Consider the following 13004-nt stretch of genomic DNA (forward strand, 5'->3'; position numbering starts at 1 on the left):
GTGCTGCAAATATCTGTGCTCAGTGTGCTGAAAATATCTACGTTCTCTGCCTGAAAATGCTCCATATCTGTGCTCAGTGTGCTGCAAATATCTGTGCTCAGTGTGCTGCATTGTGGGGACTGGGGATCACCAGTATATAATTATGTTAGTACAGTACAGTAGACCATTGCTGTATCTTGCAGCTCTGTGTCAAGTATACTATCCATATCTGTGCTGCATTATTGTGAGCAGTATATAGTAGGACATTGCAGCATTTTGGTGACCAGCAGTATACATATAGTACAGTACAGTAGGCCATTGCTGTATCTTGCAGCTCTGTGCCAAGTATACTATCCATATCTGTGCTGCATTATTGTGAGCAGTATATAGGAGGAAAGTGCAGCATTTTGGTGACCAGCAGTATACATATAGTACAGGTCACTAGGCCATTGCTGTATTTTGCAGCTCTGTGTCATTTCTAGTATCCTGATCAGTGCTCAATATCCGCTGCATTGTTGTGACCAGTATGTATACTGTACTGTGTGACGTGTGTTATACACCTGGTGATTTTACACATCCTGTGATCTGTACTGAGCGATGTGTGAGATACACCTGGGGATTATACACCCTGTATACTGTGCTGTGCAACGTTTGTGATACACCTGGTGATTATACACCCTGTATACTGTACTGAGCAATGTGTGAGATACACCTTGGGATTATACACCCTATATACTGTATTGTGTGATGTGTGAGATACACATGGGGATTATACACCCTATATACTGTACTGTGCGATGTGTGTGATACACCTGGTAATTAATTATACACCCTGTATACTGTACTGTGCGACGTGTGTTATACACCTGGTGATTATACATCCTGTAATCTGTACTGAGTGATGTGTGAGATACACCTGGGGATTATACACCCTATATACTGAACTGTGTGATGTGTGAGATACACCAGGGGGTTATACACCCTATATACTGTACTGAGCGATGTGTGAGATACACCTGGGGATTATACAACCTATATTATTATTATTATTATTATCATCCTTTATTTATATGGTGCCACAAGGGTTCCGCAGCGCCCAATTACAGAGTACATAAATAATCAAACAGGTAAACAGCAATTTAGAGTTGAAGACAGTATAGGACAAGTACAGGGTAAATAAACATAGTTACATCAGCAGATGACACTGGAATAAGTATCAGGTGGCAGAAGACTGCTGGATGTGGTACAGCTGAAGATTATTAAAGTAAGACAAAGGATAAGCACACGAGGGAAGAGGGCCCTGCTCTTAAGAGTTTACAATCTAAAGGGGAGGGGTAGACAGACATGGGTGACACAGATGGGGTACATAGAGAATGTGGAACAGAGGGTTAGGTTGAGAATTGGCTGGGTTTGGAGAAGAAGTGGACCCCCAAAAGGCACAAGTCAATACTTAGCATTGCAACATTTTACTGGGCTATGTAGGAGAAAATTAAAAATAGGGGGGGGGGGGGGGAAATAAAAAAAAGAATCGATAACTTCAACTGCTTTCAAAAAGGTCAATGGAAGCTGAAATAATGGACAACTACCTCATGGAAGCCAGATACAGTATACCAAACAGTACTTAGCAGAGTTAGGAATGAGTGCTTATGAAATACAGTAACATTTTGTCATAATATTTCAGAAACTGCATGGCTGGTCTCTTGCACTCTTTTGCTGTAATACACCACCTGCTTTAGGATTTATATTCAAAAACATTATGTTGCCATAATCCCAAAAACGTCAGTCTGCTTGGAAAGTGGTTTGTTCCTTTGTAAGGGTAAGAGAACAAATGTTCTCAAACAACGGTTTCTCAATTTCTTTTTCCTCTGGGAAGGGATTGTGGATTCGCAGGAATAGCTGACCATTTCTGTAATCAGAAAGCAGCGACTTTCTACAAATGTTTACATTAGATTACGTTTGGCAAAAAAAAAACTACAGAATCCCATTTAGGATGTCTTCACCAAATCGTAGACATAAATATGGAAATCATCATCAAACTTAATGAAGTGCACAGATGGTTCAGCTTCAACTTGATGAATAACCATGCCAGTACTTTTTAAGCCATCTTCTTTGGCATATTCCACTTGCTTGCCCACCAGGCTTTCCACAACCTCCCCTGGTTCTCTTTCAGCTGGAGGGGAATCATTTGAATCTGGCATGATCCGTAGATCTCCTTCCTTATAGCCATCTTTAAGTTGATACATATATAAGACTGGGTCCTTTTCATAGGTTACATAATACAGGTTGAGTATCCCTTATCCAAAATGCTTGGGACCAGAGGTATTTTGGATATCGGATTTTTCCGTATTTTGGAATAATTGCATACCATAATGAGATATCATGGTGATGGGACCTAAATTTAAGCACAGAATGCATTTATGTTACATATACACCTTATACACACAGCCTGAAGGTCATTTTAGCCAATATTTTTTATAACTTTGTGCATCAAGCAAAGTGTGTGTACATTCACACAATTCATTTATGTTTCATATACATCTTATACACACAGCCTGAAGGTCATTTAATACAATATTTTTAATAACTTTGTGTATTAAACAAAGTTTGTGTACATTGAGCCATCAAAAAACAAAGGTTTCACTATCTCACTCTCACTCAAAAAACTCCGTATTTCGGAATATTCCGTATTTCGGAATATTTGGATATGGGATACTCAACCTGTAATAAAACCACGTGTTCATAATAGGTGCTCGTGCTAATACCATCCCTCGCCACTCATCCTTGGAACCATCCTCTGTTTCAAACATATGCTCCACTGCTTTACCAATCCTTGTGTCAGCCAAATGGGCATTGCTGATTCGGGATGAGGCAACTCTGTCTGGTAGAACTTCAAGAGCAGACACCCTTTCATACTTGTGAAGCTCAAGTTCATAGACACAATCAAATCCATCATACTTTATAAGATAGAGGGAGGGATTCACTGGTACTTGATCCAGAACTGTTCCTTTCCACTGGGTTATTGGCCCACTGCCCTCTTTCCACCCATGCTGTATTCTACAGCCTACAATATTTCGCCTTGGCTGGGAGATTGGTTTACCTGGTCCCATATTGTTTCAATGTTTCTTATGAGATGTGGTACAGTTGAAGATTATTAAAGTAAGACAATGGATAAGCACATGAGGGAAGAGGGCCCTGCTCATAAGAGTTTACAATCTAAAGGGGAGGGGTAGACAGACATGGGTGACACATATGGGGTACATAGAGAACGTGGAACAGAGGGTTAGGTTGAGATTTGGCTGGGTTTGGTGAAGAAGTGGACCCCCAAAAGGCACAAGTCAATACTTAACATTGCAACATTTTACTGGGCTATGCAGTAGAAAATTAAAAATAGGGGAAGGGGGGAATCGATAACTTCTACTGCTTTCAAAAAGGTCAATGGAAGCTGAAATAATGGACAACTACCTCATGGAAGCCAGATACAGTATACCAAACAGTACTTAGCAGAGTTAGGAATGAGTGCTTATGAAATACAGTAACATTTTGTCATAATATTTCAGAAACTGCATGGCTGGTCTCTTGCACTCTTTTGCTGTAATACACCACCTGCTTTAGGATTTATATTCAAAAACATTATGTTTCCATAATCCCAAAAACGTCAGTCTGCTTGGAAAGTGGTTTGTTCCTTTGTAAGGGTAAGAGAACAAACGTTCTCAAACAACGGTTTCTCAATTTCTTTTTCCTCTGGGAAGGGATTGTGGATTCGCAGGAATAGCTGACCATTTCTGTAATCAGAAAGCAGCGACTTTCTACAAATGTTTACATTAGATTACGTTTGGCAAAAAAAAAAAAAAAACTACAGAATCCCATTTAAGATGTCTTCACCAAATCGTAGACATAAATATGGAAATCGTCATCAAACTTAATAAAGTACACAGATGGTTCAGCTTCAACTTGATGAATAACCATGCCAGTCCTTTTTAAGCCATCTTCTTTGGCATATTCCACCTGCTTGCCCACCAGGCTTTCCACAACCTCCCCTGGTACTCTTTCAGCTGGTGGGGAATCATTTAAATCTGGCATGATCCGTAGATCTCCTTCCTTATAGCCATCTAAAAGTTGATACATATATAAGACTGGGTCCTTTTCATAGGTAACATAATAATAAAACCACGTGTTCATAATAGGTGCTCGTGCTAATACCATCCCTCGCCACTCATCCTTGGAACCATCCTCTGTTTCAAACATATGCTCCACTGCTTTACCAATCCTTGTGTCAGCCAAATGGGCATTGCTGATTCGGGATGAGGCAACTCTGTCTGGTAGAACTTCAAGAGCAGACACCCTTTCATACTTGTGAAGCTCAAGTTCATAGACACAATCAAATTCATCATACTTTATAAGATAGAGGGAGGGATTCACTGGTACTTGATCCAGAACTGTTCCTTTCCACTTGGTTATTGGCCCACTGCCCTCTTTCCACCCATGCTGTATTCTACAGCCTACAATATTTCGCCTTGGCTGGGAGATTGGTTTACCTGGTCCCATATTGTTTCAATGTTTCTTATGAGATGTGGTACAGTTGAAGATTATTAAAGTAAGACAATGGATAAGCACATGAGGGAAGAGGGCCCTGCTCGTAAGAGTTTACAATCTAAAGGGGAGGGGTAGACAGACATGGGTGACACAGATGGGGTACATAGAGAACATGGAACAGAGGGTTAGGTTGAGATTTGGCTTGGTTTGGTGAAGAAGTGGACCCCCAAAAGGCACAAGTCAATACTTAACATTGCAACATTTTACTGGGCTATGCAGGAGAAAATTAAAAATAGGGGGGGGGGGGGATTAAAAAAAAGAATCGATAACTTCTACTGCTTTCAAAAAGGTCAATGGAAGCTGAAATAATGGACAACTACCTCATGGAAGCCAGATACAGTATACCAAACAGTACTTAGCAGAGTTAGGAATGAGTGCTTATGAAATACAGTAACATTTTGTCATAATATTTCAGAAAATGCATGGCTGGTCTCTTGCACTCTTTTGCTGTAATACACCACCTACATTAGGATTTATATTCAAAAACATTATGTTTCCATAATCCCAAAAATGTCAGTCTGCTTGGAAAGTGGTTTGTTCCTTTGTAAGGGTAAGAGAACAAACGTTCTCAAACAACGGTTTCTCAATTTCTTTTTCCTCTGGGAAGGGATTGTGGATTCGCAGGAATAGCTGACCATTTCTGTAATCAGAAAGCAGCGACTTTCTACAAAAGTTTACATTAGATTACGTTTGGCAAAAAAAAAAAAAAAACTACAGAATCCCATTTAGGATGTCTTCACCAAATCGTAGACATAAATATGGAAATCGTCATCAAACTTAATAAAGTACACAGATGGTTCAGCTTCAACTTGATGAATAACCATGCCAGTCTTTTTTAAGCCATTTTCTTTGGCATATTCCACCTGCTTGCCCACCAGGCTTTCCACAACCTCCCCTGGTTCTCTTTCAGCTGGAGGGGAATCATTTGAATCTGGCATGATCCGTAGATCTCCTTCCTTATAGCCATCTAAAAGTTGATACATATATAAGACTGGGTCCTTTTCATAGGTTACATAATAATAAAACCATGTTTTCATAATAGGTGCTCGTGCTAATACCATCCCTCGCCACTCATCCTTGGAACCATCCTCTGTTTCAAACATATGCTCCACTGCTTTACCAATCATTGTGTCAGCCAAATGGGCATTGCTGATTCGGGATGAGGCAACTCTGTTTGGTAGAACTTCAAGAGCAGACACCCTTTCATACTTGTGAAGCTCAAGTCCATAGACACAATCAAATCCATCATACTTTATAAGATAGAGGGAGGGATTCACTGGTACTTGATCCAGAACTGTTCCTTTCCACTGGGTTATTGGCCCACTGCCCTCTTTCCACCCATGCTGTATTCTACAGCCTACAATATTTCGCCTTGGCTGGGAGATTGGTTTACTTGGTCCCATATTGTTTCAATGTTTCTTATGAGATGTGGTACAGTTGAAGATTATTAAAGTAAGACAAAGGATAAGCACACGAGGGAAGAGGGCCCTGCTCGTAAGAGTTTACAATCTAAAGGGGAGGGGTAGACAGACATGGGTGACACAGATGGGGTACATAGAGAACGTGGAACAGAGGGATAGGTTGAGATTTGGCTGGGTTTGGTGAAGAAGTGGACCCCCAAAAGGCACAAGTCAATACTTAACATTGCAACATTTTACTGGGCTATGCAGTAGAAAATTAAAAATAGGGGGGGGGGAATAAAAAAAAAAGAATCGATAACTTCTACTGCTTTCAAAAAGGTCAATGGAAGCTGAAATAATGGACAACTACCTCATGGAAGCCAGATACAGTCTACCAAACAGTACTTAGCAGAGTTAGGAATGAGTGCTTATGAAATACAGTAACATTTTGTCATAATATTTCAGAAACTGCATGGCTGGTCTCTTGCACTCTTTTGCTGTAATACACCACCTGCTTTAGGATTTATATTCAAAAACATTATGTTTTCATAATCCCAAAAACGTCAGTCTGCTTGGAGAGTGGTTTGTTCCTTTGTAAGGGTAAGAGAACAAACGTTCTCAAACAACGGTTTCTCAATTTCTTTTTCCTCTGGGAAGGGATTGTGGATTCGCAGGAATAGCTGACCATTTCTGTAATCAGAAAGCAGCGACTTTCTACAAAAGTTTACATTAGATTACGTTTGGCAAAAAAAAAAAAAAAACTACAGAATCCCATTTAAGATGTCTTCACCAAATCGTAGACATAAATATGGAAATCGTCATCAAACTTAATAAAGTACACAGATGGTTCAGCTTCAACTTGATGAATAACCATGCCAGTCTTTTTTAAGCCATTTTCTTTGGCATATTCCACCTGCTTGCCCACCAGGCTTTCCACAACCTCCCCTGGTTCTCTTTCAGCTGGAGGGGAATCATTTGAATCTGGCATGATCCGTAGATCTCCTTCCTTATAGCCATCTAAAAGTTGATACATATATAAGACTGGGTCCTTTTCATAGGTTACATAATAATAAAACCATGTGTTCATAATAGGTGCTCGTGCTAATACCATCCCTCGCCACTCATCCTTGGAACCATCCTCTGTTTCAAACATATGCTCCACTGCTTTACCAATCATTGTGTCAGCCAAATGGGCATTGCTGATTCGGGATGAGGCAACTCTGTTTGGTAGAACTTCAAGAGCAGACACCCTTTCATACTTGTGAAGCTCAAGTCCATAGACACAATCAAATCCATCATACTTTATAAGATAGAGGGAGGGATTCACTGGTACTTGATCCAGAACTGTTCCTTTCCACTGGGTTATTGGCCCACTGCCCTCTTTCCACCCATGCTGTATTCTACAGCCTACAATATTTCGCCTTGGCTGGGAGATTGGTTTACTTGGTCCCATATTGTTTCAATGTTTCTTATGAGATGTGGTACAGTTGAAGATTATTAAAGTAAGACAATGGATAAGCACATGAGGGAAGAGGGCCCTGCTCATAAGAGTTTACAATCTAAAGGGGAGGGGTAGACAGACATGGGTGACACAGATGGGGTACATAGAGAACGTGGAACAGAGGGTTAGGTTGAGATTTGGCTGGGTTTGGTGAAGAAGTGGACCCCCAAAAGGCACAAGTGAATACTTAACATTGCAACATTTTACTGGGCTATGCAGTAGAAAATTAAAAATAGGGGGGGGGGAATAAAAAAAAGAATCGATAACTTCTACTGCTTTCAAAAAGGTCAATGGAAGCTGAAATAATGGACAACTACCTCATGGAAGCCAGATACAGTATACCAAACAGTACTTAGCAGAGTTAGGAATGAGTGCTTATGAAATACAGTAACATTTTGTCATAATATTTCAGAAACTGCATGGCTGGTCTCTTGCACTCTTTTGCTGTAATACACCACCTGCTTTAGGATTTATATTCAAAAACATTATGTTGCCATAATCCCAAAAACGTCAGTCTGCTTGGAAAGTGGTTTGTTCCTTTGTAAGCGTAAGAGAACAAACGTTCTCAAACAACGGTTTCTCAATTTCTTTTTCCTCTGGGAAAGGATTGTGGATTCGCAGGAATATCTGAGCATTTCTGTAATCAGAAAGCAGCGACTTTCTACAAATGTTTACATTAGATTACGTTTGGCAAAAAAAAAAACTACAGAATCCCATTTAGGATGTCTTCACCAAATCGTAGACATAAATATGGAAATCGTCATCAAACTTAATGAAGTGCACAGATGGTTCAGCTTCAACTTGATGAATAACCATGCCAGTCCTTTTTAAGCCATCTTCTTTGGCATATTCCACTTGCTTGCCCACCAGGCTTTCCACAACCTCCCCTGGTTCTCTTTCAGCTGGAGGGGAATCATTTGAATCTGGCATGATCCGTAGATCTCCTTCCTTTTAGCCATCTAAAAGTTGATACATATATAAGTCTGGGTCCTTTTCATAGGTTACATAATACAGGTTGAGTATCCCTTATCCAAAATGCTTGGGACCAGAGGTATTTTGGATATCGGATTTTTCCGTATTTTGGAATAATTGCATACCATAATGAGATATCATGGTGATGGGACCTAAATTTAAGCACAGAATGCATTTATGTTACATATACACCTTATACACACAGCCTGAAGGTCATTTTAGCCAATATTTTTTATAACTTTGTGCATCAAGCAAAGTGTGTGTACATTCACACAATTCATTTATGTTTCATATACATCTTATACACACAGCCTGAAGGTCATTTAATACAATATTTTTAATAACTTTGTGTATTAAACAAAGTTTGTGTACATTGAGCCATCAAAAAACAAAGGTTTCACTATCTCACTCTCACTCAAGAAACTCCGTATTTCGGAATATTCCGTATTTCGGAATATTTGGATATGGGATACTCAACCTGTAATAAAACCACGTGTTCATAATAGGTGCTCGTGCTAATACCATCCCTCGCCACTCATCCTTGGAACCATCCTCTGTTTCAAACATATGCTCCACTGCTTTACCAATCCTTGTGTCAGCCAAATGGGCATTGCTGATTCGGGATGAGGCAACTCTGTCTGGTAGAACTTCAAGAGCAGACACCCTTTCATACTTGTGAAGCTCAAGTTCATAGACACAATCAAATCCATCATACTTTATAAGATAGAGGGAGGGATTCACTGGTACTTGATCCAGAACTGTTCCTTTCCACTGGGTTATTGGCCCACTGCCCTCTTTCCACCCATGCTGTATTCTACAGCCTACAATATTTCGCCTTGGCTGGGAGATTGGTTTACCTGGTCCCATATTGTTTCAATGTTTCTTATGAGATGTGGTACAGTTGAAGATTATTAAAGTAAGACAATGGATAAGCACATGAGGGAAGAGGGCCCTGCTCATAAGAGTTTACAATCTAAAGGGGAGGGGTAGACAGACATGGGTGACACATATGGGGTACATAGAGAACGTGGAACAGAGGGTTAGGTTGAGATTTGGCTGGGTTTGGTGAAGAAGTGGACCCCCAAAAGGCACAAGTCAATACTTAACATTGCAACATTTTACTGGGCTATGCAGTAGAAAATTAAAAATAGGGGAAGGGGGGAATCGATAACTTCTACTGCTTTCAAAAAGGTCAATGGAAGCTGAAATAATGGACAACTACCTCATGGAAGCCAGATACAGTATACCAAACAGTACTTAGCAGAGTTAGGAATGAGTGCTTATGAAATACAGTAACATTTTGTCATAATATTTCAGAAACTGCATGGCTGGTCTCTTGCACTCTTTTGCTGTAATACACCACCTGCTTTAGGATTTATATTCAAAAACATTATGTTTCCATAATCCCAAAAACGTCAGTCTGCTTGGAAAGTGGTTTGTTCCTTTGTAAGGGTAAGAGAACAAACGTTCTCAAACAACGGTTTCTCAATTTCTTTTTCCTCTGGGAAGGGATTGTGGATTCGCAGGAATAGCTGACCATTTCTGTAATCAGAAAGCAGCGACTTTCTACAAATGTTTACATTAGATTACGTTTGGCAAAAAAAAAAAAAAAAATACAGAATCCCATTTAAGATGTCTTCACCAAATCGTAGACATAAATATGGAAATCGTCATCAAACTTAATAAAGTACACAGATGGTTCAGCTTCAACTTGATGAATAACCATGCCAGTCCTTTTTAAGCCATCTTCTTTGGCATATTCCACCTGCTTGCCCACCAGGCTTTCCACAACCTCCCCTGGTACTCTTTCAGCTGGAGGGGAATCATTTAAATCTGGCATGATCCGTAGATCTCCTTCCTTATAGCCATCTAAAAGTTGATACATATATAAGACTGGGTCCTTTTCATAGGTAACATAATAATAAAACCACGTGTTCATAATAGGTGCTCGTGCTAATACCATCCCTCGCCACTCATCCTTGGAACCATCCTCTGTTTCAAACATATGCTCCACTGCTTTACCAATCTTTGTGTCAGCCAAATGGGCATTGCTGAGTCGGGATGAGGCAACTCTGTCTGGTAGAACTTCAAGAGCAGACACCCTTTCATACTTGTGAAGCTCAAGTTCATAGACACAATCAAATCCATCATACTTTATAAGATAGAGGGAGGGATTCACTGGTACTTGATCCAGAACTGTTCCTTTCCACTGGGTTATTGGCCCACTGCCCTCTTTCCACCCATGCTGTATTCTACAGCCTACAATATTTCGCCTTGGCTGGGAGATTGGTTTACCTGGTCCCATATTGTTTCAATGTTTCTTATGAGATGTGGTACAGTTGAAGATTATTAAAGTAAGACAATGGATAAGCACATGAGGGAAGAGGGCCCTGCTCGTAAGAGTTTACAATCTAAAGGGGAGGGGTAGACAGACATGGGTGACACAGATGGGGTACATAGAGAACGTGGAACAGAGGGTTAGGTTGAGATTTGGCTGGGTTAGGTGAAGAAGTGGACCCCCAAAAGGCACAAGTCAATACTTAACATTGCAACATTTTACTGGGCTATGCAGGAGAAAATTAAAAATAGGGGGGGGGGGGAATAAAAAAAAGAATCGATAACTTCTACTGCTTTCAAAAAGGTCAATGGAAGCTGAAATAATGGACAACTACCTCATGGAAGCCAGATACAGTATACCAAACAGTACTTAGCAGAGTTAGGAATGAGTGCTTATGAAATACAGTAACATTTTGTCATAATATTTCAGAAACTGCATGGCTGGTCTCTTGCACTCTTTTGCTGTAATACACCACCTACATTAGGATTTATATTCAAAAACATTATGTTTCCATAATCCCAAAAATGTCAGTCTGCTTGGAAAGTGGTTTGTTCCTTTGTAAGGGTAAGAGAACAAACGTTCTCAAACAACGGTTTCTCAATTTCTTTTTCCTCTGGGAAGGGATTGTGGATTCGCAGGAATAGCTGACCATTTCTGTAATCAGAAAGCAGCGACTTTCTACAAAAGTTTACATTAGATTACGTTTGGCAAAAAAAAAAAAAAAACTACAGAATCCCATTTAGGATGTCTTCACCAAATCGTAGACATAAATATGGAAATCGTCATCAAACTTAATAAAGTACACAGATGGTTCAGCTTCAACTTGATGAATAACCATGCCAGTCTTTTTTAAGCTATTTTCTTTGGCATATTCCACCTGCTTGCCCACCAGGCTTTCCACAACCTCCCCTGGTTCTCTTTCAGCTGGAGGGGAATCATTTGAATCTGGCATGATCCGTAGATCTCCTTCCTTATAGCCATCTAAAAGTTGATACATATATAAGACTGGGTCCTTTTCATAGGTTACATAATAATAAAACCATGTGTTCATAATAGGTGCTCGTGCTAATACCATCCCTCGCCACTCATCCTTGGAACCATCCTCTGTTTCAAACATATGCTCCACTGCTTTACCAATCATTGTGTCAGCCAAATGGGCATTGCTGATTCGGGATGAGGCAACTCTGTTTGGTAGAACTTCAAGAGCAGACACCCTTTCATACTTGTGAAGCTCAAGTCCATAGACACAATCAAATCCATCATACTTTATAAGATAGAGGGAGGGATTCACTGGTACTTGATCCAGAACTGTTCCTTTCCACTGGGTTATTGGCCCACTGCCCTCTTTCCACCCATGCTGTATTCTACAGCCTACAATATTTCGCCTTGGCTGGGAGATTGGTTTACTTGGTCCCATATTGTTTCAATGTTTCTTATGAGATGTGGTACAGTTGAAGATTATTAAAGTAAGACAAAGGATAAGCACACGAGGGAAGAGGGCCCTGCTCGTAAGAGTTTACAATCTAAAGGGGAGGGGTAGACAGACATGGGTGACACAGATGGGGTACATAGAGAACGTGGAACAGAGGGATAGGTTGAGATTTGGCTGGGTTTGGTGAAGAAGTGGACCCCCAAAAGGCACAAGTCAATACTTAACATTGCAACATTTTACTGGGCTATGCAGTAGAAAATTAAAAATAGGGGGGGGGGGGGGGAATAAAAAAAAGAATCGATAACTTCTACTGCTTTCAAAAAGGTCAATGGAAGCTGAAATAATGGACAACTACCTCATGGAAGCCAGATACAGTCTACCAAACAGTACTTAGCAGAGTTAGGAATGAGTGCTTATGAAATACAGTAACATTTTGTCATAATATTTCAGAAACTGCATGGCTGGTCTCTTGCACTCTTTTGCTGTAATACACCACCTGCTTTAGGATTTATATTCAAAAACATTATGTTTTCATAATCCCAAAAACGTCAGTCTGCTTGGAGAGTGGTTTGTTCCTTTGTAAGGGTAAGAGAACAAACGTTCTCAAACAACGGTTTCTCAATTTCTTTTTCCTCTGGGAAGGGATTGTGGATTCGCAGGAATAGCTGACCATTTCTGTAATCAGAAAGCAGCGACTTTCTACAAAAGTTTACATTAGATTACGTTTGGCAAAAAAAAAAAAAAAACTACAGAATCCCATTTAGGATGTCTTCACCAAATCGTAGACAT

The 13004-nt window shown here is 40.1% G+C and overlaps 6 protein-coding genes and 1 pseudogene across 6 annotated transcripts; all 7 read right to left on the reverse strand.

Annotated features, from left to right (window-relative positions):
* Positions 1–1964: 1964 nt before the first annotated feature.
* LOC135051211 (spindlin-W-like) lies at positions 1965–3086 on the reverse strand. Its single transcript, XM_063957315.1, has 2 exons — positions 2707–3086; positions 1965–2256 (listed from the first exon to the last, which is right to left on the reverse strand). The coding sequence occupies exons 1-2, from the start codon at positions 3084–3086 to the stop codon at positions 1965–1967; spliced, it is 672 nt and encodes a 223-aa protein (XP_063813385.1).
* A 760-nt stretch (positions 3087–3846) lies between these two features.
* On the reverse strand, positions 3847–4524 carry LOC135051212 (spindlin-W-like). Its single transcript, XM_063957316.1, has one exon. The coding sequence runs from the start codon at positions 4522–4524 to the stop codon at positions 3847–3849; it is 678 nt and encodes a 225-aa protein (XP_063813386.1).
* A 773-nt stretch (positions 4525–5297) lies between these two features.
* Positions 5298–5978, reverse strand: LOC135051213 (spindlin-W-like). Its single transcript, XM_063957317.1, has one exon. It carries the CDS (start codon positions 5973–5975, stop codon positions 5298–5300), a length of 678 nt encoding a protein of 225 aa, XP_063813387.1. The 5' UTR covers positions 5976–5978.
* A 769-nt stretch (positions 5979–6747) lies between these two features.
* On the reverse strand, positions 6748–7428 carry LOC135051214 (spindlin-W-like). Its single transcript, XM_063957318.1, has one exon. It carries the CDS (start codon positions 7423–7425, stop codon positions 6748–6750), a length of 678 nt encoding a protein of 225 aa, XP_063813388.1. The 5' UTR covers positions 7426–7428.
* A 762-nt stretch (positions 7429–8190) lies between these two features.
* Positions 8191–9312, reverse strand: LOC135051215 (spindlin-W-like; annotated as a pseudogene).
* Positions 9313–10072: 760 nt separating this feature from the next.
* On the reverse strand, positions 10073–10750 carry LOC135051216 (spindlin-W-like). The gene has a single exon (XM_063957319.1). It carries the CDS (start codon positions 10748–10750, stop codon positions 10073–10075), a length of 678 nt encoding a protein of 225 aa, XP_063813389.1.
* A 772-nt stretch (positions 10751–11522) lies between these two features.
* LOC135051217 (spindlin-W-like) lies at positions 11523–12203 on the reverse strand. Its single transcript, XM_063957320.1, has one exon. It carries the CDS (start codon positions 12198–12200, stop codon positions 11523–11525), a length of 678 nt encoding a protein of 225 aa, XP_063813390.1. The 5' UTR covers positions 12201–12203.
* Positions 12204–13004: the final 801 nt, after the last annotated feature.

This window comes from Pseudophryne corroboree, chromosome 2 (assembly GCF_028390025.1).
Source record: "Pseudophryne corroboree isolate aPseCor3 chromosome 2, aPseCor3.hap2, whole genome shotgun sequence".
Lineage (NCBI taxonomy): Eukaryota > Metazoa > Chordata > Amphibia > Anura > Myobatrachidae > Pseudophryne > Pseudophryne corroboree.